Genomic DNA, 26,578 nt, shown 5'->3' with positions numbered 1-26,578 from the left:
ATGCTTGAATACTGCTCAGCAGTGTGGGATCCGCACCAGGTAGGGTTGATAGAAGAGATAGAGAAGATCCAACGGAGAGCAGCGCGCTTCGTTACAGGATCATTTAGTAATTGCGAAAGCGTTACGGAGATGATAGATAAACTCCAGTGGAAGACTCTGCAGGAGAGACGCTCAGTAGCTCGGTACGGGCTTTTGTTGAAGTTTCGAGAACATACCTTCACTGAAGAGTCAAGCAGTATATTGCTCCCTCCTACGTATATCTCGCGAAGAGGATAAAATCAGAGAGATTAGAGCCCACACAGAAGCATACCGACAATCCTTCTTTCCACGTACAATACGAGACTGGAATAGAAGGGAGAACCGATAGAGGTACTCAGGGTACCCTCCGCCACACACCGTCAGGTGGCTTGCGGAGTACGGATGTAGATGTAGATGTAGATGGGAGCTCGAATCAGCACTGACTGAGATTCGTGACTCTGCACCCAGTCACAACCAAATCTAGTACTCCATGCTTCGACATTTGCCAGCGGCATCAAAGGAAATCCTCCTCAGATGCTTTAATCTAATATAGCAGACAGGCAACATCCCCAACTCATGGAGGGAGGCAATTCTGATCCCTCTCCTCAAACCAGGAAAGGACTGCACATGTCCCAGTATTTATTGGAGTATCACCTTAACGAGCTGTGCAGGAAAGACAATGGAGCAGATGGTTAACCGTCGTCTGGTGTGGTTGATAGAGACCAGACAAATCCTTAGCTGCTATCCGTGTGGATTCCGAAGATTTCGGTTGACTGTCAGCAATCTGACCCTCCTTTAGGCATCTATTCTGCAAGTTTTCCTCTGTAAGCATCACTGTATCAGCATATTCTTCGAAATAAGTAAAGCATACAATACTACTTGGAGACACTGTATTCTCACACAACTGCATCAATGGGGCTTTCGTGGCCACTTCCTCATCTTCATAAGGTCTTTCCTCTCTCAGTGGTTTTTCAGGACCTGAATTGGTGACATGCTGTCTGATCAATTTGAGCAGGAGAATGGTGATCCTCAGGGCAGTGTTTTAAGTGTTATCCTCTTTGCCATAGCCACCAACAGTATCACATCTAAGGTAAGGAGTCCTGTACAGTGCTCCTTATTTGTAGACAATTTTGCTGTTTTCTGTGCCTCCTCCAGTATTGCAATGGCAAGCCGTCAGTTGCAACTTACAGTGTGGCAGTTAGAGAAGTGGGCTACAAAGATAGGTTTTCAGTTTTCCGCAGGTGTGTGTGTGTGTGTGTGTGTGTGTGTGTGTGTGTGTGTGTGTGTGTGTGTGTGTGTGTGCATTTTAATCGTTCTCGTCGTCTTTTTAATTTGCCGGCCTTGAATATGAGGGACACCATCCTACATTTTAGAGACACAGTTTGTTTTCTGGGCCTCATTTTTTACTCCCAATTGTTGTGGTTACCACACTGAGACCTGAAAGACAGAGCCCTGAAGGCACTGAACATCATCAAGTGCCTTAGCCACAGGTCTTGGGGAGTGGATGGGGCATGTCTCCTTCAGTTTTATCGGGCTTTTGTGCATTCGTGGCTGGACTACTGTTGCACGGGTCAGCGAGGCCCTGTTACTTGCATATCATTGACACTGTCCATAATGAGGGGATTTGGCAGGCCATGGGTGCTTATCGGACCAGTCCCCTACCTAGCATCTGTGCTGAGGTGGGGGAACTGCCACTTACTATCAGGCGCCAGCTCCTCATGGTGCGTCAGTAAGCTCCAATCTCTGGAATGCCTTTTTCCTACCATCCACAAGCCACGATGTCATTTGGGATCTGTGTGCAGTGTGTGCTGGAGTCACTCGGTGTGGATCCAGTATGACCCCAAATCCAGGGTTTTAACCGCCTGCTGCCCTGGTTACTGGAGAGGCACAGAGTGATTTTAGATTTGGTGTAGTACAGGATAGATAGCACTCCTGCTTCCAATTTTTAATGCGATATTCTCTAATGTTTTATCTGAGTACTACGACCATGTAGCTGTTTTTACAGGTGGGTCTAAGCAGGGGGTGCTATGTCATTTTCCCGAATCGTGTCCTCCAGGTCAGACTGCCTCCAGAATTTATCATCTTTGACCCTGAATTATATGCAATCTTGTAAGCACTGGAGCAGATGAGACATTATCCTAGATTTCTCATCTGCCCAGATTCTCTGAGTGTCCTTTACTCTTTCCAATGTTTGTACCCAGAAGATACAGTAACCCAGAATATCCAGCAGCCCTCCTTGAACTACAACAACTGACGAAGGAGTTGTCTTTCTGCTGGGTACCTGGGCACATTGGAATTGCGGAGAATGAAAGGGCGGATCAAGCAGCCAAGGAGGCGTGTCGTGATCCTCTGGTATTTCGGTATGCTATCACATTGCTGTTGAGGTACAAAGTCATGTGTCAATGAGAAGATGAGTGTCTGGAAGTGACCGATAAAAAGATCTGTGTCATCAAGTCCACAACTTGGCCTTGGGGTATTTCCTACCAGCCGTGTCGGTGGGATGAGCTCCTTCTTACTCGTCTTCGCATAGGCCACAACCTTATGGCACATGGATTCTTAGTCCAGCGAGAGGAGCCTCCAATGTATGGTGCTTGTGGTGTGCAGGTCACGGTGCGCCACATTTTATTGGACTGCATTTTATTTGATGAGCAGCAGACTGCAGCGGATTTGCCAGCAGATCAGCCGTCTATTTTATGTAATAATCAAACTAATGTGATTAGGGTCTTAAAGTTTTGTGAATTGTCCAATGTTTTTAACAAGATGTTAGGGAGATGTATGTAATGTGTCAAAGGGTGGCTTGCTAACCCTAGATTTTTATAAGTGGTCAGCCAGTCACATTTCTCTGTGCTTTTCTTTTAATTCGTCTATGTTTCGTTTTCTCTGTGTTTTAATTTCTTGATTAGCTCTCTTCCCTCCTAATTGGGTTTAGTGCGTGTGAGAGTGCTTGTGATACAGAATGACTGTAGTCATTCTGAGTGCATGCATGTACAACACTTTTAGTTCATCTCCAAATTTATTTGTTTTTAAAAGTGTAAGGGCGCTGATGACCTTGCCGTTGGGTGCCCATAAGATCCAAACAAACACAGTCACACCTAACTTGACAAATTGAGAGTGTCCATGATTGTTGATCAGGCTAGTAAATCATTCCCGTTCACTGCAAATCCTCTACGCTTCTATCTTTGTTCTGAACATCTGCAACTGACAACAACAAGAACAGCCACAATAACTTCATTATTAGTGCATAACAACTAATTCTTTGACCAACACCAGCCCGTATATTGACTTCAGACAATGTATGCTTTTTACAGTATTGTTGTAATAATGACCCTTCGTATTTTGCAGTGTATAGAATTAATAAAAGTGAATATGTGTGAGAATATAGTCAACAGAAAATAAAATTATAATTTAAGTAATTTATTTTGTGAAGAGAAACACTTTCCTATGGAAAATTTTGTAAAATGAATATTTTTAACAATTGCTATAGCAATACATAAATTTTGTTCAAAAGAAGTGGGTATTTAGTTCTGTGTTACAATACATATGAAAGACTCAAAGAAACTGGAATCATTTAGATTATTAACAGCTGATTTTGTTATTGAATGGGGTTATATTAAATTACTTTCTTTCATTGAGTTATTTTTATTCTTATTGCCATGATCAGTGTAAGATAAAAATTAAGACATTACAACACATACATGTTAACAATTTCATGATGTAGCCAGCTGTATTGTTAGCTTATTAGATGAATCTCGGTCTCTTACTTTGCACTGTATATTTAATCTTAATTTTACTGAGAACTTTGTGTGTAGTGAGTACCTCTTGTCTCGTTTCAGAGGGCAGAGTCCTGTCTGGTCATGACATAAGCGATGGTGGTCTGATTACGTGTCTTCTGGAGATGGCATTCTGTGGCATCAGTGGACTGAATTTGGACATAACTCACAAGAAAGGAGACCCTGTCGAGATTTTGTTTGCTGAGGAAGTCGGTTGGGTGCTCGAAGTAGATCTAAAATTCCGAGATTATGTTGCCACATCATTCAAGAACTGCGGTGTCCCGTGCCACTACATCGGAGATTCTGTTGGCTACGGAATCGAGTCACCGGTACAAACTTTATTTTCTGTTATTCCACTAAATGTGCTCAGTAATAGGAACTATCTGTTCACTGTTTGAGAAGAATCTAGTGGTTGTGAAGAGATCAGTTGTCTTGTGAAACACAGAAGTATTAACTACAGCCACTATGCATTATCAGATATTACAAGATCTATTTAACGTTATCACCAGTTGGTATTTTTTGTGATGCACCCAAAGCATTTATGCAAATCACAATGTAGTTATAGAAAAGGAAATGTTTTATACAATTAAAGCTGTTATAAATAACTGTTTTGATGTATTTCACAGTAAGAATGCAAGTAGGGGTGTGGAATTTTTCGAACAATAATTGAAGGTGATACCATTCTAGATTTGGGAGATACCATTAGTGGAGTCGTTCAAGGACATAATATGTCTGTATCACACCCACATATTTTCCAAAGTCATCTATCTGCACTCCACTGTGTCATCGCCGAGGTCGGCTTATACCCCGTAATCCAGAAAACACCACCCCTGACTCACATACCTGCGTGGCTGCATGTGCCACCCACCTCTACTTCATTTTCATTGTGTCTGTAATTGCAGTTTCCATTTGTGTCTGTTCACTGGTCAATTAGTTTCTTTTCCTTTCTAGTCCATTAGTTTGTTTCCCTGTCTCCAAATAATTCCCAAAACACATTTCCTCCATTGCTCACTGAGAAACACTCACTTTTTTAAAAAAGAAGTCATCAACTTTACACAGATGCAACATTTTCACTGCTGACAGAAGCAAACTTCAGCACAGTGCTCCACCTTATCAGTAGGCTGCCTCATTTTGTTTTGGCTCCTCTGGTGGTGACTGCAGGCAAATAAAAATTAACTGCACAATATTACTTTTTCAAAGAGAGATTTAAAACTTTTTGACCACACCTCATGTATACACTCAATGGTGTTAACACTAATCATCTTCAGATGAATCTCGCTCAGAGTTGTGAATCATACCCATTTCTCAATTCCGTCAGTTTGTTCACAGCTTGCAAATGGCCCATTGTCGTATGTCCATTTCTGCAGCCAGCTTATCCCTGTGCCTGATAAGTAGATTTTTTCTGTGTAGTAAATGATAATTTTTTGTGAGTATTTGTCCCATACAGAGAGGAGGTTGGTAAGTCAGCATTTCCAATGCCTTGTCTCTCTATTTCTTTCTGGAGGAGAGTAATTGTGGCACTGTTCCAGCTGTGGGGGACTGTCTTCTTTCACAACATTCTCTAAATAATTAGGAAGTTCCTTTTGTATAACTTCCCAGCCAGCAGTAATTTCTATGGAAACTTATAAAAAAGCAACTTATGCAATACCATGGCAACACTTATTAATGAAAGTATTAACATTTGGGATGCCAAACAACTTTTGAAACTGGCTTTAGAACTTCTTGGTAGGGAGAACACAGCATGTTATCTGTCATGGAAACTTCTTAACGGCTGTAGAATGAACTTCAGGTGTGTCCCACAAAAGTGTATTGGGACGACGCTTGCATTTGTGTTGTAAATTAATGACCTTGCAGATTATTAATAGTAACCTCAGACTTATTGCAGATAATGTAGTTATCTATAACAAAGTTCTGTCTCAAGAAAAAAACTCTGCACACACCCTGTCAGAGCTTGATAACACTTCAGAGTTGTGCAATGCTTGGAAACTTGCTTTAACTGTTCAAAAAATTAAAAATGCACACTTCACAAAATGTTGAAATATAGTATATGTGACTGTGGTATCAATGAGTCTCAGTTGAAATTCGTCAACTCATACAAATACCTGGGTGTAATACTTTGTAAGGATAAGAAATGGAACGCTCACTCATAGCTAAGGCAGATAGCACAGTAAGGAATCCAGATTGGTCATAAACATCCAAAAATTCCAATTGAGGATCTACATACAGTTACAATTAAAAGTGCACTATTTTTCAGTATTAATTCACAAGTACACACTCCAATGTGCCGATCACTACAAAATTTGCTTGTCTTAATGTTTTTGAACTTGTATTCTGCCTTACTGTATGTAACAATTCCTCCTTTTCTCATGTTCGTTCTGCATGAGTAAGATGCTAGAGTGTAATCTTTTATATGTAACTTATCTAAGCCTGCGGCTAAGTGGTGCTCAGACAGCCTGTCTTTTCAGAACTCTCTAAATTTTCCAAATTTCATTCAGTTGAACTATTATCTCAGAAGTCGGTGTTATTTATTATAAATAATGTACTTGCAGCAATTCTTGTTGCAAAGGCCAATTAATGTACAGAAATGTTTCCCCAGTGGCCAGAAATCTTAATGTAACTTCCACTGTACATTAGCCCACTGATGTTCAGAATATTTCTTGTTTGTTGATGTTGGTTTTTTATTCTGGCACCTTAAATCAGACCCCACAGACAGATTTTGTTTACTGTCTGTAGTTAAATTATGTGACTGTCGTTCATATTACCTAACTGTTACATGATATCCTATGTCATTAGTTATCCAACATATTCTCTTTTAATACTACTGCACTTCTTAGTGTAATTTTTTTTTAATGAAAAAGGGCTATTGAAAGACGGTGGTGAAGGTTTGTAGAATGTATTATATTTATCATTCATGTTTCCAGTATTGTTGCAATTTTACCAAGAGTGCATCTCACTTCAACATTAATGAGACTTGCACAGTGAGAGGAGAATAACATTGTTGACTTTTATGGGTGCATTTTTCAGGTGAAGATACTTGTAAATGGAAACCTCGCTCTGAAGAGTGACGTGTACTCACTGTTCAGAGTGTGGGAGGAGACAAGCTACCAGCTGGAGAGGCGGCAGGCGAACCCGGACTGCGTCCGGCAGGAGTTTGAGAATCTGGCAAGGAGGAGGGCACCCAAGTACCGGCTCACGTTCGACCCCAATAGGAACCCTGACGTGGCAGTCAGCTTGTCATCAGGTGTGGGGATTGCATCGAGAGCGTAACTCACTGTAAAATTAGGAGGCAGCACATTGGCTGGCCAGCACTTACCGCCACGTTACTGCCAATGTACATGTTTATAAGTAGGAAGGGAGTGTTTGTAATAAAATTGTTCTCATTTTGAAATGTGGCATGATCCAAATGGTGCAATATTTCTGCAAGCTGACATGTTGCCATCTTCAGGTGGCCCTGATGACTTATCATCTCCCAATGGATGCTATCTCGTATACCTGTGCCTACTGCTGTCAACCTCCAGTCCTCAATACGTGGCTGTGGCTCCTCTGGTGACATGGAGGAGACACAAGTTGTGGCCCTCAACCTCTGTGTCACCACAGCAGGGGAACCACATCTAAATGAGCTCTTCAAGTTATGTACCATGACTGGATCTCCCCATAGGTTGTCTTTCTGCTTTGCTGCTTTGAGCATACTCAGTGCTGGGTCCCAAGCTTTACTTAGTTGGAAAAGGCAGTTCATGTTGCCAGATCTGTTCAGATTCCCGTAAAATGCTGTCCCAGAAATGCTTAAATGTCTTAACAACTTGGTGCTATAATAACTCATGTAGAATATATTCCGTCTTCGGGGCCATCGGAATATGGCAGCAAGATGGCTTCCTGATATTATATTGCACCATTTGAATGATGCCATGTGGTTGAACACCCTAGAACATTTCAACATAATCATGCGACGAAATCTTAAAATTACACAAATTGTTCTCAAGGTCATCGGAATGTTGCAACATCCATGTACTCAGCATGACATAGAAATCAGAAGACATTTATTAAGCTCACAATTTACATATTATCATAATACACCAATAAAAGTATCTGAATAGAAATTAAAATCATTTCAATGTACCTTACATAAGTACTACGTTGTGTCACTTTTAATCAGTTAGGTGGTTGATACAGCAGTGAGAAAACTCTAGTATCTTGTCACACTAGACACTTCCCTGTGGTTACAATCACACAATTGTAGACAGCGGTTAGTTCCATATATGTGATGACTACCGACAGTTGTGAATGGTGAAGAAATTCTCCCATAGAGAGGCAAAAGTATAGAATAGCAGATCTTTGACAAAACTGACATGGTTAAACCTGGGCCTGGAGTCGAGGATTGCACATTTAGAAAGGACTAAGGTGCCTGGTTAGTAGGAGGAGGGCTTCCTTATAGTTTGCCTTGTGGGGCATTGCTGGGCTGATTAGCTTATCATACAGGAAAAGCAACGAAATCTTTCTATAGTGTAAAAATTTTTACAACAGCTTTGTTTGAAATTCCAGTGTTAAATGTAAAATGTCATTAGAATTGTGCTGTTGCCAGTTGGCTTGTAGATTTGGTACTACTGTAGATCTTTTTCGATTACTCTTATGACCCCTCTCCCACACTCCAACCACACCTTAAGGCTGATGGGAGAGGCTTACCCAGCAGTGTAATATGTCATATACGTACCAAGTTTGCCTGAAGCTCGATTGTAGAGGTATACGGGGACACAAACACATACATCCATTGTACATAAACTGTCTATCTACAGGTGGTATCAGCCGAAACAAATACTGCCCACCATGTGTTTCTTCTAACATCCAGTGTCAATGGAAGACTACTGTAATATTTGATTTAATGAACTGGCCTCTATAGCTGATCGTATTGGTAAATATTAGTGGGCTACACCTTCCTCACCTGACTACCCATCCTCGCCTCAAGTTCCAGCCTGTGTAGAGCTGCCTGTCTGTCACTGCTGTACAGCAGCACTATGTGTTTGTTGGTAGACTACTTGTTCTTCACGTTTAGCAGTCCAATTGACCCATATCATTATATAAAATTTACAACTATGCTATTTAAGACCTCACTATCAAATGGGCACACAAATTTCCCATTTGAAAAATATTTTCGCTGTGATGAGACAGAAACCAATATTTTCCAACAACACGGCAGCGCACAAAGCACCTATTTTTTTTGGGACCATTCCACCTGCACATTGCGAAGTTCTCCAGAAATACCAGAGGAATTGTGCTTGACATTTCGTACAAGAGATACTCAGTGTAGATTTCTGAGTATTTTGGAAATGAATTGTATCAGTAAGGCAGGATTTGGAACTATTGGGAGTAGCCAGGAGGCTGCACGAGAGTGATAGGTCTTTTGGTGGGCAGCGATTCTCGAATGTGGAAGTGAGACATAGGTAGCTCAGATAGCATCTTCAACAGTGTCAAGACAAACTGATCAGAGGCAGCTAAATGTGTTAGGTAATTATGTAGGACAATAATGACGATGGTTGGTTGATTGGTTAGTTTCATGTTCCATGGATCATTTTGCATGGCAAATCATAATGATGTGGAATGAGTCACTTCACATTCACATCACAAATTAATTTGTAAATATGGTTACAAGCTGAACATTTATAAGTGTGTGTTTGGGGGGGGGGGGGGGGGGAGGCGATAATTACACAGATGATGTGAGTCAATAATTCTTACCTACCACCTTTTACACATTACAATAACAGAAATTCTTCTGAATGCCATTTTCCTTCTGGTATTGTAATTATGTACATCATTGTTCCTTGTGAACTTGTGTGGATTATTTATAACAAACTTAATGAGGAAGTAAATATACTGTTAAGCAGGAGGGTGTAGGGACTGTCGTAAATTATAAAAGTGTAATTGTAAAAGTGTGCCCAGATTAGAGAGAGGTGGGATTTCAAGGAGAGAGCCAATTCAATCACTTGGAGATGTGTCCTCTTTGAGTCGGTTCACTACATAGGGTTCCAGCTGATTCCTCCATTTCTACCGATTATTATGTGGCCATACTTTCTTCAAACAACATGATCAGCTCACTGTCGTTTCAAGGTATTCCATTATCTTACTTCTGTTTGTTTTACATCTGATATCTCCTACTATCTTTGTTTCTTTCTTTCTTTGTATAGCTCAATATTGATCTTTCCACTTCTGTATGAGTTTTCTAATGTTGAACTCATTAAATATTTGTCTCACAGCCATAAGTTATTATTGGTAGTATACATTGGTCAAAAACTGTTTCCTTCAACTCAGCTGACTTCTTAGACTTGGAAACTGAAGAGTATCTTCCTTAAGTTCAACTTGTCAAAATATTTCTAGTTTCAAACCTGCTATCATATTTACAAACTGTCCCAGATAGACACATTTTGTGATCATTTGTAGTTGGTCCATTCATTTAATCATGATCTTGGTTTTGTCAAACTTCATTTTTAGATCAACTTCAACGCAGACTAACACAAATTCGCCAACTAAAATTTGAATGTATTCTATACTATTTACAAATAGAACAATATCATCAACACATCTCAGGTTATTTAATGTCTTTCCCAGATCTTGGATGCCTGTCGTTTCCCAATTCAGTTTAGATGTTTTTTCCAAGATTGCTGAGAATAGTTTTGGAGATATATTTTCATGTATGTCCTCATAATTATTACCAAGTTTGAGTCAATGGAATTGTGTCATTTGTGGAGTATGTACAGTATATTCTGTATAAATCCAATACATATATATGCAGTCAAATGTCTTTGTAAGGTCACAGGATGCACTGGTAGCCTGTAATTTATTGTCTAATGAATTGATTACACACTTGGTATCAGAACCTTTTTAGAAAAACCAATCTGAGACTCCAATCAGTGGAAAATGCAGGATGAAAAGAATAGTTGCTACTCCCCATATAGCTGAGATGCTGAGTCAGAGATAGGCATAACAAAAAGACTGCCAAACAAGTAAGTTTTTGGTCAAAAAGTATTTCATTGCAACTAGACAACTCTCTCTCTCTCTCTCTCTCTCTCTCTCTCTCTCTCTCTCTCACACACACACACACACACACACACACACACACACACACACACACACACACACACACTCACTCAAATGCAACTCACAGACACGTAACTGACTGCAGACTGTGGCTGACAGGGCCAGAGAAGTCTGACCTCAGCAGCCTGAGAAAGTGGTCATGTGTCTGTGAGCTGCATTTGTGTGTGTGTGTCGTCTAGTTGCAATGAAATCCTTTTGGACTGAAAGCTTACTTGTTTGATAGTCTTTTTGTTGTGCCTATCTGTGACTGAGCATTTCTTATATGGTGATTAGTAACTATCCTTTTCATAATACTGTCAAACTGAGACTTCAACAATATGTAATTTTTAGTCAGATGGTTATGAAAGTGCAACAAAACACTACCAAGAAACTTCGAGGGATTGTAGAAGGTGGCTTGAGAAACATACTGAGGTAGCAACCCATGTCCAGGAACATCGTCCAGCAACACTACAGAGTGTCTAAGTTTAAGGGATGAGCTGTTGTTGTGACAGGCATGAACTCATTCAGCATTGTCTTACATAGTGAAAGCTGTGAGGAACATTGTCAGAACTTCTGCTGGTAGTGCATCAGCATACAAACTCACATTTGCTGCTGAACAGGTAGCCTAGCAGCAGCCATTGGCCCCTGTAATTTCAAAGCTCTATTGCGTGGTTGGATGATACTTCTGGACAGATGTTCCTGTCTCCAATATGTTCCTCAAGACATCGTCTGCAACTCCTCAAAGTTTTTTGATTTTGCTGTGTTCCATCCTGTATATTAATATACCCCAAAAAATTGAAAAAGCCAGCAAAAGCAAAATTATCTGTAAGCTCGACAGTTTTCTTTATTTTGTTTCTTATACAGTGGCTGAATTTTAGCATATTTCAGGCAGTCAGGTAAAGTTCCACCAATAAATGGTTGCTTATATTACCAAACCCAGAAGAACATACTTTAATATCTTAATTTCAATATATCTTGGTGAATAACAATATATTAAAGGAATTCTAAAAACTATAAATGTACAGGTAGGACTGACTATCTGATAAATCATTCATTTCATTTGATATTCTCTCCTTGTACAGTTTATCACATTCGTATTTGCCTTGTAATAGTCTTTTTAAGTTATATAAAATACTTGTAGATTTATGTAACAATAATCAGACTAAAATTAATTCACAGTTCAGCGTGTTGCCGTAATTCGTGAAGAAGGAATTAATGGTGATCGTGAGATGGCAGCATCACTTCATATGGCTGGCTTTGAAGTTTGGGATGTGACTATGCAAGACTTACTTGATAAGAAAGTGACTGTTGATATTTTCAGAGGAGTAATATTTCCTGGTGGTTTTAGCTATGCAGGTATGTTGTATTTTTCTTCTTCATCATCCCCTGAAGAACTTGTATACTTCAGTAAATGTGTTTTGTATTTTTATTTCTTTTTTTATTTTTAATGATTGCAGATGTTCTTGGCTCAGCAAAAGGTTGGGCTGCAAGTCTGCTCTTTCATCCTTCACTCAGAGCTCAGTTCCAGGCATTTGCTGCCAGAGAAGACACTTTTAGCCTGGGAGTTTGTAATGGGTGCCAACTAATGAGCTTACTCGGCTGGATCGGAACACTTCCTGCAGGTATTGTGGCAGTTACAACCTAGCCTAATGGAATGTGTTAATTTATCATGTCAGTATAAAGATTGATAAGTAATTGGATAGCAAAAAATCTACGCAGCAGGAGAACACACAAATAAAAGGTATTACAGTTTGCTAGCTTTCGGGGAAGTGGCTCTTTCTTGTGGCAGAAGGAAGGAAGAGGAGTGAAAGAAAAGGACTGGTGAGGTTTAGGAAAAGGGGTAGAGTTTGGAAAAGTCACCCAGAACACCGGGGCAGGGGATACTTACATGACGGGATGAGAAGAAAAGACTGATTTTGGAGACTGCACTGGACGAGAGTTAGTTAGTTACTGTAATTAGTTGTTACATAGATCAAATTCATGGTAAATGTTATGATGTGGAACATGTCAACAGTAAAAACAAAGAACTCATAGATATAACTTACAATTAATAATAATAATAGTTATAATAATAATACCCTTCTCGAGAATTCATGTGTGATGCATAAGTAATAGTCAAGGATAACCATCTTTAATGTACATTTGAAGACACTTCTGGTATCTGTCAGACATTTTATTTCCATGGGTAGATTGTCAGTGTTTAGTAGCTACATATTTCATCCTTTTCTATGCCAAAATTATGCTCATTATAAGGTAACGCAGAACATTTTTTCTTCTGGTGTATTGTGCTTGTGAATATCTCTGTTACTCTCAAACTTAGATGGATTGTTGATACCAAATTTCATAAGCAAATAAATGCACTGTGAGGCTGTGGTTAATAACCCCAGCTGCTTAAAGAGAAATCTGCCAGATGTATGTGTGTTAACTTCATATTTCTAATTACTTTCTTCTGTGCAATGAATACTTTTTGCATAAGCAAGATATTATCTGATACACCCACTAAACCGGCTGGGCAGAACAGGTAATAGGATTGTGGAAAGGGCCAAAGGTTGAGGTCAGTTTCTCCTTCTAATTGTCATTTATTGTAATTTAATAACCTTTACAACCAAAGTGGCACATAGATGGACCTTTACCGAATGCAACTCTTTCACAGCTGAAGACCTCCAAACAAGAAATCATAACAAATCAACAAGATAAAACTCCAATTAAGATTGCAATAAAGTAATTTTTAAAAAAATCAGCAAACATAAGCTAAGTGCAATACAAATGGCTGATGGCCGAAATTAAATTTCAAAATTTTAGAATGTATTACCATAGACTTTTAAAGGCAGAAGGCCAGAATGTTTAACAACAAGAAATCTTAAAAATCAACAAGATTAAAATGCAATTAAAGAGGCAAATCAAATAAAAAGGAAACATATCACAGCTACGCGGAAAGCCTTCAGGCTAAGCAGATAGAACATACATATGCAAGGTGCAATACCAATGGCGGAAGGCCACAATTAAGTTTCAGAATTTTAAAATATATTACCATAATCTTTTAAAGGCAGAAGGCCGCAATGTTTAAGCTTGAAAGATAAATTTAAAAATTAATTTTGCAAGTTTTTTAAGAAAATGAAAATAATAACCATAAGCATTGAATTTAAAGTAGCTGACAACAGATAATTAAACACCGGTGGCACTCAGAAGCCTCCAGGGAGGTCGGTCTGCCCTTGTTCACTTAGGCGAGACAGGTGGTGAGCCCAACTATACTTGATTCATCGGAACCCAACCAGGGGACAGCCATGAACCGACCGACACGACCACTTGCTTCCCGTCAATCAATAGATGAGAACTCAAACCGGAAAAGTTACCAACGTGATAATCCACAATGGAGTATGTATTAGCTGTCAAAATTACACACCTTGTTGGCCAGCGACAGGAGGTGAGGAAACTGCCTGAAATTACGTTAGTAGCCAGGGCATGTAACTGGAACACTAACGGCCACTAGGCAGAAAATTCTGCTGGTACGCTTGAATTTGAAACATGGTAATATAGTTAACTTCATTCAAATGAATACTGCCTGAATTTACGTCAGTGCCCAGGGCAGGTACCCAGAACACTAACAGCAACAAGACAGAAAATTCCACTGGTGCACTCAAATTGTTGTCGACCAAAATAGTTAATTGCACCACATGGCAGCTAAATTTTAGGAGTAGAAACACTCGGTGTTGCTCACAGGAAAACCTCCCCAACAGCAAACCACCGAAACAAACCACTACTCAACTTTGACGTCCTTGGTCGGTTAACCACGAAGCTCGTAGCGATCGGACAGCTCCACACACACTCCGACACTGCGGAGGGGCTGCCAGCGGCCCCAGCCAACTGCAGCGTGCGGAGATAACTTCCCTCATCTGCAACAACCGACCGACTGCCTGCTGATCTGTTGCGACTGCCGCTCCGTTGCGACTGCTGCTCCGTTGCGACCACACTCCTGGTGCGTCTGCCACTCACTTTCAGACACACGATGGCGGAAATTCTGGCTCGGACCCAACCATGCAGAGGAAACACGCCCACTGGCTAAATGATATCCCTGCACCAGAAAAGGGCCGACCCAAGTTCCACAAGATGGTAATTGAAGGGGCGCAGAAGCGCTCTGAGAACCAGTTACATGTCGCCCGATGAGACGACCAAACTCTCAGAGGCAGTACACCAGCAACATTTAAGATAACTTGTCAAAGGAAATAACGACACACACACCACCTGACACACACTTGCATGAAGACCTGAACGATACGCAGCAGTAACAAAACACACATGAAGGCAAATCGGGAGTCAATTCATGCACACACACACACACACACACACACACACACACACACTGGCAAGCCTAAATGCATCGTCCAGTAGGACGACCGACCGACAATCCACCGAGACTGTGGCCCAACTCAAGTGATGTGTGGTGGGAATGGTCGGGCAAGCCATGTCGACGCAGACCTCGCCTGCTGCTCCAACCCGACTGCACTAGTGCCGTATTGCAACTCACCAACTGGCAGGTCCGGACTGTGCTCCAGATGCGTTCCATCTGACTGGCCGCCCGAGCTCGCAACCCGAACTCTCGACGAACTGCCTACAACCAGGAATTAATAGCAGTCAAGTAAAGATCAATACGCGCTGCTTACGCCGCTCACAGTCAGGCAAAGCAGCAACTCAGTGACAGTAGTAATTTAAATTGACGTAATGAGGTGGATGTACATTAAAAACAGGATGTAAAATACATTATGGCGGGAACACGAGCCACACAAAGCTCATTTTCCTGGAATATGTTCCCACAAGAAGTCATTGAATGAATGTTTGCAAAATACATCAACTTACTATTATCTGTATTCCCAAAGTTGGCAAAATTAGCTGATTCTAGACATTTTAGCAGCTGTACTTACGGTTTTTCCAGTTTTTTTTATGCACACCAAAGATCTTTCAGTTCTGTACCCTGTTTATTCTTCCTTGTTGATATATTACATTAAGAGAAGCACAGTACAAAACTGGATGAACTATGTTTTTTCAAAGCTTAGAGCTAGCCTCTTTGCGCAAAACCATTCAGTAAGGACGCAAAGATATTTCTGTTGATAAAACAGCTAAAAACTGCATACACATGAAGCTTTCCACTTGGGAATTATGAAGTGAACACAAATAAAAATAAAATTGTTCTACAGCCATTTGAATCTGTATACTATATTCGACACTTGGCCATATGGTCATCCTGTACAATATCCCCAACATCTTCATTAAAAATTAATTACTCCTTAGTGCCTCAGGAAGTGCCCTGACAATCTCTCTCTCCTCCTTGTCACCTTGTGCCATAATTTTTTTTATCTCTGAAATTGTATTCAGTACCTCCTAATTAATTACATGATCTGCCCATCTGGTCTTCAGCATTCTTTGGTAGGACCACATTTCTGAAGCGTCTATTCTCTTTCTGCCTGTACTGCTTCTGATCCTCATTTCAGTTCCATATAATGCCGCATTGGCAAAGAAATACTTCCAAAAGAAACTACATGATTGTAATTCTAAAGAGTTAAAGGTAATTGAAAAAGACAAAGTTTTGCAGCTATTGCCTGTTTACATTTTATATCCTCTTTACTTCCATTATTGTCAGTATTTTGTAGCCCAGCTAGTGAACACTTCTAATTTCTTAATCTAATTGCCCTAGTATCATCTGATATAATTCAGTTACACTCCTTACTGTTGTTTTAGTTATGATTATGTTCCTCTTACAACCTCTTTGTGCAGACACGATCCATTCCATTCAGCAGATTCAGGTCCTTGACCTTCTCTGACAATATTACAATGCCCTCAGTAAGTATTTGAATTTCTTTTGCTTGTCCCAGAACTTTAATTATATTTCCAAATTTCTCTTTGGCTGCCTTCACTGTTTGCTCTCTTCTCACCTACTGCTTTGCTGTCACGTTTTTTGATTCTTGCAACAGCAGACTGGTTTCTGTAAAAGTAGCAGCTGGCCTTTCGCTATGTGGATATTATGTTATGTCATGTTCCCAATGCCCCCACCCCCGAAGTATCAATAGTCTTTGGTTTAGTGATGAATTGAAACACCTTGAAATTGTTGTTGTTGTTGTTGTTGTTGTGGTCTTCAGTCCTGAGACTTGTTTGATGCAGCTCTCCATGCTACTCTATTCGTGCAAGCTTCTTCATCTCCCAGTATCTACTGCGACCTACATCCTTCTGAATCTGCTTAGTGTAGTCATCTCGTGGTCACCCTCTACGGTTTTTACCCTCCACACTGCTCTCCAATACCAAATTGGTGATCCCTTGATGCCTCAGAACATGTCCTACCAACCGATCTCTTCTTCTGGTCAAGTTGTGCCACAAACTTCTCTCCTCCCCAATTCTATTCAATACTTCCTCATTAGTTATCTGATCTACCCATATAATCTTCAGCATTCTTCTGTAGCACCACATTTCAAAAGCGTCTATTCTCTTCTTGTTCAAACTATTTATCGTCCATGTTTCACTTCCATACATGGCTACAATCCATACAAATACTTTCAGAAATGACTTCCTGACACTTAAATCTATACTCGATGTTAACACATTTCTCTTCTTCAGAAACGCTTTCCTTGCCATTGCCAGTCTATGCTTTATATCCTCTCTACTTCGACCATCATCAGTTATTTTGCTCCCCAAATAGCAAAACTCATTTACTACTTTAAGTGTCTCATTTCCTAATCTAATTCCCTCAGCATCACCAGACTTAATTCGACTACATTCCATTATCCTCGTTTTGCTTTTGTTGATGTTCATCTTATATCCTCCTTTCAAGACACTATCCATTCCATTCAACTGCTCTTCCAAGTCCTTTGCTGTCTCTGACAGAATTACAATGTCATCGGCGAACCTCAATTTTTTTTATTTCTTCTCATGGATTTTAATACCTACTCCGAATTTTTCATTTGTTTCCTTTACTGCTTGCTCAATATACAGATTGAATAACATCGGGGAGAGACTACAACCCTGTCTCACTCCCTTCCCAACCACTGCTTCCCTTTCATGTCCCTCGACTCTTATAACTGCCATCTGGTTTCTGTACAAATTGTAAATAGCCTTTCGCTCCCTGTATTTTACCCCTGCCACCTTCAGAACTTGAAAGAGAGTATTCCAGTCAACATTGTCAAAAGTTTTCTAAAGTCTAAAAATGCTAGAAACGTAGGTCTGCCCTTCCTTAATCTAGCTTCTAAGATAAGTCGTAGAGGCAGTATTGCCTCACGTGTTCCAACATTTCTGCGGAATCCAAACTGATCTTCCCCGAGGTCTGCTGCTACTAGTTTTACCATTCGTCTGTAAAGAATTCGCGTTAGTATTTTGCAGCTGTGACTTATTAAACTGATAGTTCGGAAATTTCACATCTGTCAACACCTGCTTTCTTTGGGATTGGAATTATTATATTCTTCTTGAAGTCTGAGGGTATTTCGCCTGTCTCATACATCTTGCTCACCAGATGGTAGAGTTTTGTCACGACTGGCTCTCCCAAGGCTGTCAGTAGTTCCAATGGAATGTTGTCTACTCTGGGGGCCTTGTTTCGACTCAGGTCTTTCAGTGCTCTGTCAAACTCTTCGCGCAGTATTATGTCTCCCATTTAATCTTCATCTACATCCTCTTCCATTTCCATAATATTGTCCTCAAGTACATCGCCCTTGTATAGACCCTCTATATACTCCTTCCACCTTTCTGCTTTCCCTTCTTTGCTTAGAACTGGGTTTCCATCTGAGCTCTTGATATACATAAAAGTGGTTCTCTTATCTCCAAAGGACTCTTTAATTTTCCTGTAGGCAGTATCTATCTTGCCCCCTAGTGAGATAAGCCTCTACATCCTTACATTTGTCCTCTAGCCATCCCTGCTTAGCCATTTTGCACTTCCTGTCGATCTCATTTTTGAGACGTCTGTATTCCTTTTTGTCTGCTTCATTTACTGCATTTTTATATTTTCTCCATTCATCAATTAAATTCAATATTTCTTCTGTTACCCAAGGATTTCTACTGGCCTTTGTCTTTTTACCTACTTGATCCTCTGCTGCCTTCACTATTTCATTTCTCAAAGCTACCCATTCTTCTTCTACTGTATTTCTTTCCCCCATTCCTGTCAATTGCTCCCTTGCGCTCCCCCTGAATCTCTGTACAACCTCTGGTTCTTTCAGTTTATCCAGGTCCCATCCCCTTAAATTCCCATCTTTTTGCAGTTTCTTAAGTTTTAATCTACAGGTCATAACCAATAGATTGTGGTCAGAGTCCACATCTGCCTCTGGAAATGTCTTACAATGTAAAACCTGGTTCCTAAATTTCTATCTTACCATTATATAATCTATCTGAAACCTTCTCGTATCTCCAGGATTCTTCCATGTATACAGCCTTCTTTTATGATTCTGAACCAAGTGTTATCTATGATTAAGTTGTGCTCTGTGCAAAATTCTACCAGGCGGCTTCCTCTTTCATTTCTTTGCCCCAGTCCATATTCACCTACTACGTTTCCTTCTCTCCCTTTTCCTACTACCGAATTCCAGTCACCCATGACTATTAAATTTTCGTCGCCCTTCACTACCTGAATAATTTCTTTTATTTGATCATACATTTCTTCAATTTCTTTGTCATCTGCAGAGCTAGTTGGCATATAAACTTGTACTACTGTTGTAGGCATGGGCTTTGTGTCTATCTTGGCCACAATAATGCGTTCACTATGCTGTTTGTAGTAGCTTACTCGCATTCCTATTTTCCTATTCATTATTAAATCTACTCCTGCATTACCCCTATTTGATTTTGTGTTTATAATCCTGTAGTCACCTGACCAGAAGTCTTGTTCCTCCTTCCACCGAACTTCACTAATTCCCACTATATCTAACTTTAACGTATCCATTTTCCTTTTTAAATTTTCTAACCTACCTGCCCGATTAAGGGATCTAACATTCCACGCTCCGATCCGTAGTATGCCAGTTTTCTTTCTCCTGATAACGACATCCTCTTGAGTAGTCCCCGCCCGGAGATCCGAATGGGGGACTATTTTACCCAAGAGGACGCCATCATCATTTAATCATACAATAACGCTGCATGCCCTCAGGAAAAATTACAGCCGTAGTTTCCCCTTGCTTTCAGCCGTTGGCAGTAACAGCACAGCAAGGCCGTTTTGGTTATTGTTACAAGGCCAGATCAGTCAATGATCCAGACTGTTGCCCCTGCAACTACTGAAAAGGCTGCTGCCTCTCTTCACGAACCACACGTTTGTCTGGCCTCTCAACAGATACCCCTCCGTTGTGGCTGCAGCTACGGTACGGCTATCTGTATCGCTGAGGCATGCAAACCTCCCCACCAACGCAAGGTCCATGGTTCATGGGGGGAGGATCTTGAAATTAACGATCCAATTTTAATTCCCACTGTATCCAGCCAATCCATTTGACCGGCACACTGTAGCCTGATTAAAATTACTTGGTAATTGACATTTCACTCGCTGGTGCTGCCTTCCTCCAAGAGCAATCAACGTCTCGTCCAAACTGTTCACTGTTGACAAGCTGCCGCTTGTGGTCTGTTCACTTCTACTGTTTGGCTACAGGTGTGCGAGGAGCATACATATTTCGTAACAGTTGTGTGTGAGCGCTTGTGTGTGTGTGTGTGTGTGTGTGTGTGTGTGTGTGATTTTTCGTGAAATCTGAAGAAAAATGTCCAACTATATGTAAAGTCTATGGGACTTAAGTGCTGAGGTCATCAGTCCCTAGTCTTACACACTATTAACTTAGCACACATGCGAGGGAGGACTGGAACCTCTGGTGGGAGCAGCCGCGCAGTCCACGATGACATGGTTTCAACGCATCTAGCACCATGAGCCGGCGCACAAACGACCCCCATATTGCAAAACAGTCAATCAGGGAAGTCACATTCTCCATCACTAAACTGTGTATGCGTTCTCACTTAGAAGCTGCAAAGGCTTCTTGGGAATATGACCTGAAGTAAAAGTGCACGTTTTCTACACAGGGGAAAAAAAATAAAAAAATGATGATTTTTGATTTTCACATTTTTATTCAATAATTTTACTCATTATTTTACACGATTTGGTGAAAGGTGGCCGAGGACTACGTGTGGGAAGCCCTGGTTTAAAGGGTGTCACAGTTAAAACTAACAGCAAGAAAGAAAAATGAAACCGTACATTTTCACAGCACAGCATGAGATTTTCTCTCTTGCAGTCAGTGTTAACAGATAACGTATACTTTTTTAATATAGTCTGTCCTTGTCTCAATGTTTATTAGTGTACTGTATAAAAATCTGAAGTAAGTCAATCAACAATTTCTCCAAAATTTTGCTGTTTCCCTGTTTTGGTAACAACGTTAAATGACAACTTGTCTTTGTATAGTAGAATAGATGATCAGTTTCGCTATAATTTCATTGTGTTCTACTGCTGCTGAACAAATTTGCACACCTAAAATATGAACTAGAGTTTTAACTGTAAATCTGGGCTTGCTTACTCCCAGACCATGTAGATTTTTCCACAAGTCGGCACATCCACAGGTTGTTCTCATGTAGCACATGAGCGTACCTAAGTTCTGCATTTCTCTTCGACTGACTGACATGGTTGCATAGTTGTTTGTAGGCAAGATAATAATTTTCAGAGGTCACGGTGCCATTCATATGCCCTAAGTGATACACCTCTTGTGGTGCAAGTTTGCTCTTTACTCTAACAATTTGCAGAAGAGCATGTTTGCTCTACAAATTATTGAGTTTCATAGGTAAATTAGATACTTCATATCTTTCAGTTGTAAGTGCATATTTATTATTACGCTTAAAGTTTCTGAATGTTGTGGTTTGATCTTTGGATGTTGTAACAAATAGGTCATAAATAACATGTTACGAGCTGACATGGCACATACAGAGATCTGGTCAGTAAAAAGTTACTGTGTTTGGTGCTTCTGTTGCAAATACATCAATAAAAATATGACTGACTAACAAGTTGGACCAAGCAGAAGCTGTATAAGATTTTAGTAGAAAAGTATTTGCTAGATTTTTGAAAGTGAGCGACTGATGTTTACAAAATTTATGTTATTACCTCTGGCTACAATTATGTATTCAGAGATTCAAGATCTGATTAGGGAAGTAGTGCAAGTTGAAAACGCAGTTGCATTTGTGATGGGCTTTCTATGAACGTGTTTGAGGTGCATGCTACAAAAATGCTTTAACTAACGCCCAAATCTCCAGATGTCGGACATTCTGATTGCTACCAAACATTGTGTGTTGATAGAGTATTAACTAAAACACCAATTTAGTTTGTGCCGTGTGCTGTTGTCCAGTAGAAGATGTGTAAATGGTAATCAAAAGTGACACCAGAGCTATGGAGTATACGCAAACCATACCTGTGAGCTCTGAATGTGAAAATCTGTGGTAGATGAGTCCGTAGTGCATCAGATTGTCATGCTCAAGGTCCTGACTTCAAAATCCACAGATGATGATTTTTTTAAACTGATTATGTGCAAAATTGTTATGTGGGAGAGCATTTTTATGCCATGTAAAAGAATGTTTCAGAGGTTGTAGTAATGTTCTTTTGGCAGTTTGCTTTCACTTTGTTAGATGAAAGTAGAAAACCTAGAGCATACATTCATGTACATAACACCACACATATTAAAAACAAAGATTCCAAGACTTACCAAGTGGGGAAGCACCTGTAGATAAGCACAATGAATAAAACACACACACAGAATTTCGAGCTTTCGCAACCGGCGGCTTCGTCAGGGAAGAGGGAAGGAAAAGGAAAGATGAAAGGATGTGGGTTTTAAGGGAGAGGGTAAGGAGTCATTCCAATCCCGGGAGCGGAAAGACTTACCTTAGGGGGGAAAAAAAGGATAGGTATATACTCGCGCACACACACACGCACGCGCACACACACACGCACGCGCACGCGCACACACACACACACACACACACACACACACACACACACACACACACACACACACACACACACACATATCCATCCATACATACACAGACACAAGCAGACATATTTAAAGGCAAAGAGTATGGGCAGAGATGTAAGTCAAGGCGGAAGTGTGGAGGCAAAGATGATGTTGAATGACAGGTGAGGTATGAGTGGCGGCAACTTGAAATTAGCAGAGATTGAAGCCTGGTGGATAACGAGAAGAGAGGATATATTGAAGGGCAAGTTCCCATCTCCGGAGTTCGGATAGGTTGGTGTTGGTGGGAAGTATCCAGATAACTCGGCCCGCGAGTATATACCTATCCTTTTTTTCCCTCTAAGGTAAGTCTTTCCGCTCCCGGGATTGGAATGACTCCTTACCCTCTCCCTTTAAACCCACATCCTTTCATATTTCCTTTTCCTTCCCTCTTTCCTGACGAAGCAGCCGCCGGTTACGAAAGCTCGAAATTCTGTGTGTGTGTTTGTGTGTTTTATTCATTGTGCCTATCTACCGGCGCTTTCCCGCTTGGTACGTCTTGGAATCTTTGCTTTTAATATATTTTTCCCATGTGGAAGTTTCTTTCTATTTTATTTATAACACCACACATATCTATACAAATGTACTCTGTAGGTTTGCTACTTTCAACTAATGAACCGAAAGCAGAATGCCAAAAGAACATTACTACCAATCTCTAAATGCCCTTTTACATGGCAGAAAAGTGTTCTCCCATATAACAGTTTCACACATAATCTGTTAAAAAAATACTATTTATGCATCTTATATTGGATAACAGCACACAGCACAAACTAAATTGGTGTTTTGGTTGATACTCTATCAACACACAATGTTTGGTACGGATCTGAGTGTCTGACATCTGGAGGTTTGGTGTAAGCATCATCATCAATTACAGTGTAAACTACAAGAATTTCATATTCCACACACTGGGTAGTTATCGTAAAAATTTCTGCCTTAGCTAATTTAAAATTAGTAATGGATTTTGTAATCGACGCTGGTCGTATAAGAGATTGTATGTTAAGAGTTGCCGATACGACTCCTAGGGGAAGCAGACAGACATTTTGCCTTGGTGGGTAACCAGTCTAATAGTTACCTTGATATGTGATGCATCAACTTGGACAGTTAATATGTTCGGTTGTGGCTTACCCAAATTTGGAGCAGTCATAACTGTTAGCTGTTATTAACACAAAATACGACTTTACAATAAAGGAGAGAACAGTAGCTGTATTCATAATTAAAGTGACTGATGCAACAGTAGCAATCAGTTGTAATAATATATGGTATATCTGAAAAATAAGATGTCGAACATGAAGTCATCAGTGAAGTCATCTTTTTGACATTTTCATCTCCATAGTCTGCTATTATCTGCAATACAAATGACGCAACTCTTAGACTTTTAAGATTATCTGTAACATGTGTCTTCCATTTCAGATTCTTATCGGTGTAAACACTTGAGAATTTAGAATATTTTGTTTTCTTAATTAATTTTCCCTCACGTATGGTTTAATTTTACCTGAAAACTGTGACAGGTTCTTCCTCAGGCGACAGTTTATCAACACCGGAGATTGTATTGGATCACAACTTGTCCGGAAGGTTCGAGTGTCGTTTCAGCACTGTCAAGATCGAGAGATCTCCCTCTATTATGTTGCATGGTATGGAGGGGTGTCTCCTTGGAGTTTGGATTGCTCACGGAGAAGGTATAATAATTTTCCATACTACTTTAATTAATTAATGTGACAAAAGTTATGGCCAGTACTTTCCTTCAAGACGTGAGAGAGAGTGAATATTGACCAGCGGTTCTATCTCATAGTTATATAGCCCCCCCCCCCCCCCCCCCAGCAAGTTTTCATTTTGATAGAATTTATTTTTATATTGAGAAGGAGCTGAAGGATGACTGCTTGTAACAAATTTAGTTTTTTTGTCTGTTAAAAAGATATTGTCTCTTACATGGCTAAAAATAATGCTTCAGTATTACTATGTTTTTATTTTTGTCATTTACTGAGGACATTCCTGAATTTAAGATTGTTTTCCATATGATTTCACAGTATACTCAGTCTTCATTTTTGCAGCTGATTTTAATTAATTTTAAAACTATCTTCAGGTCATCTGATAGGAAAGAAAAATCATTAAAAAGTGCATTTGCATGTAGTATTAAACAAAAGAGAAAGTTTTATGTCACTGTTAGCTGGAAACCCTGGGGGGGGGGGGGGGGGGGGGGGGTACAGTTGCTTAATCTCCCCTTGCTTGTCAAATACCAGTGGTGAAAGTTTCTTCTGCTACTGAGACTTGGCCGGCTACTTCAGAGTCAATCAGCACTGCACCTCTGTGTATTGGTACCCTTGGCTAAAGAGGCGGGAGCAATACTTTATTCAAATAAAGTCACTGTCTTGAAGTGATGTTGTGGCTATACGTACATAAGAAGTAATTAACTGAGCATCATACATATAAAAAATCTTTCACAGAATTTGAACTATAGCACCATACTATAAAGACAGTATATGCATATGCTGTGTGAATATAATTATTGTCTGTTTGTTTGAGTTACATTCTGTATGTTATCTGTGACTTTTGTTGTCTCCTTTGTTGCGTGTAATATTATGTTGATAATTATTATGTTAGATTCATCAGTGTGCAACTGGATAAAATACATTTTATCGCTCCATACACATTTAATCTTTATTTTGAAAGGAATCATCAGTGCCTTGAAATATACACATCTTTATGTGTATACTGTTTTGTTTTATATATTTTACTTTCAAGTTAGAAACAGTTCTGGCACTTTCTGATGTGCTACAATTTAATAATAGGCCGAATCTTTACTTGCAAGGTTTCCGGCTCCTACTCTACATGAGTGCTCACTTAGCTCGATTTAAAGCTGCTGTTCTGCTCCCAGTCTTTTGATTGTCAATGGCATAACATTGACAGTATGAACAAACATTTTCTTAATGCTTTGTATCAGATGTTGTCACCAACCAATGAATGCTTTTGCTAACAGTGAAGTGAATATATATATATATGTGTGTGTGTGTGTGTGTGTGTGTGTGTGTGTGTGTGTGTGCGTGTGTGTGTGTGTGTGCGTGTGCGTGTGCGTGTGCGTGCGTGCGTGCGTGCGTGGGTGTCAGTTGGCATACACGCCATCTGATCAAATGTATCCACGCACCTATTAGTGGACATTAATATGGCGTATGTCCGCCCTTCACCTTTATGATAGGCACTTTGTGATGTGTCTTTGAAGGAATGGCAGCCCATTCTTCACATTCTCCATCAAGAGCCAATACCAGAGAAGTTAGTGATGTTGGTCACTGGAATCTGGAGTGAAATCAAAGTTCTAACTCATCCCAAATGTGTTCCATTGGGTACAAGTCGAGGCTGGGCTAGCCAACCCATTGCAGGAATGCTATTGTCCACAAATTGCCTCACAGATGCTGCTTTATGCCAGGGTGCATAATCATGCTGACAAAATCAATCATTCTCTCTTAAGGTGGCCACACGTAACTGCACAAATTCCTTGTGCTTCCACAAGAATCAGTTCATTTTGCTAAAAATTGTTAAGCTATGCTGTGCTGGCTTTGGAAGAAATTTTGCTTATTTTACAAAATAAATAAATAAATAAAACAAAATAAAATAAAATGAACAGGAAATGCGATATGTGCAGGAATGAGTGACTGAAAAAATGAAAATCAGATTCCTGTATTAACTATTTATGCTAGAATCACTACAGAAACTATCTCACTCTGTTGCTGTTATTCTTCTCTTTTTCTCCATGTA

The 26,578-nt window shown here is 40.0% G+C and overlaps 1 protein-coding gene across 2 annotated transcripts in view; it reads left to right on the top strand.

The window, feature by feature from the left end:
• Positions 1-26,578, top strand: part of LOC126281265 (phosphoribosylformylglycinamidine synthase) — a 194,584-nt gene that overhangs the window by 155,998 nt on the left and 12,008 nt on the right. For both annotated transcript variants that reach the window (XM_049980080.1, XM_049980081.1), the window contains exons 18-22: positions 3,852-4,117; positions 6,813-7,029; positions 12,033-12,209; positions 12,311-12,475; positions 24,340-24,507. In XM_049980080.1, coding sequence (XP_049836037.1) covers positions 3,852-4,117; positions 6,813-7,029; positions 12,033-12,209; positions 12,311-12,475; positions 24,340-24,507 — 993 coding nt within the window. The remainder of the gene's footprint in view (positions 1-3,851; positions 4,118-6,812; positions 7,030-12,032; positions 12,210-12,310; positions 12,476-24,339; positions 24,508-26,578) is intronic.

This window comes from Schistocerca gregaria, chromosome 7 (genome assembly GCF_023897955.1).
Source record: "Schistocerca gregaria isolate iqSchGreg1 chromosome 7, iqSchGreg1.2, whole genome shotgun sequence".
NCBI classification, from domain to species: Eukaryota; Metazoa; Arthropoda; class Insecta; order Orthoptera; family Acrididae; genus Schistocerca; species Schistocerca gregaria.
This window is presented reverse-complemented; position numbering and strand designations above follow the sequence as displayed.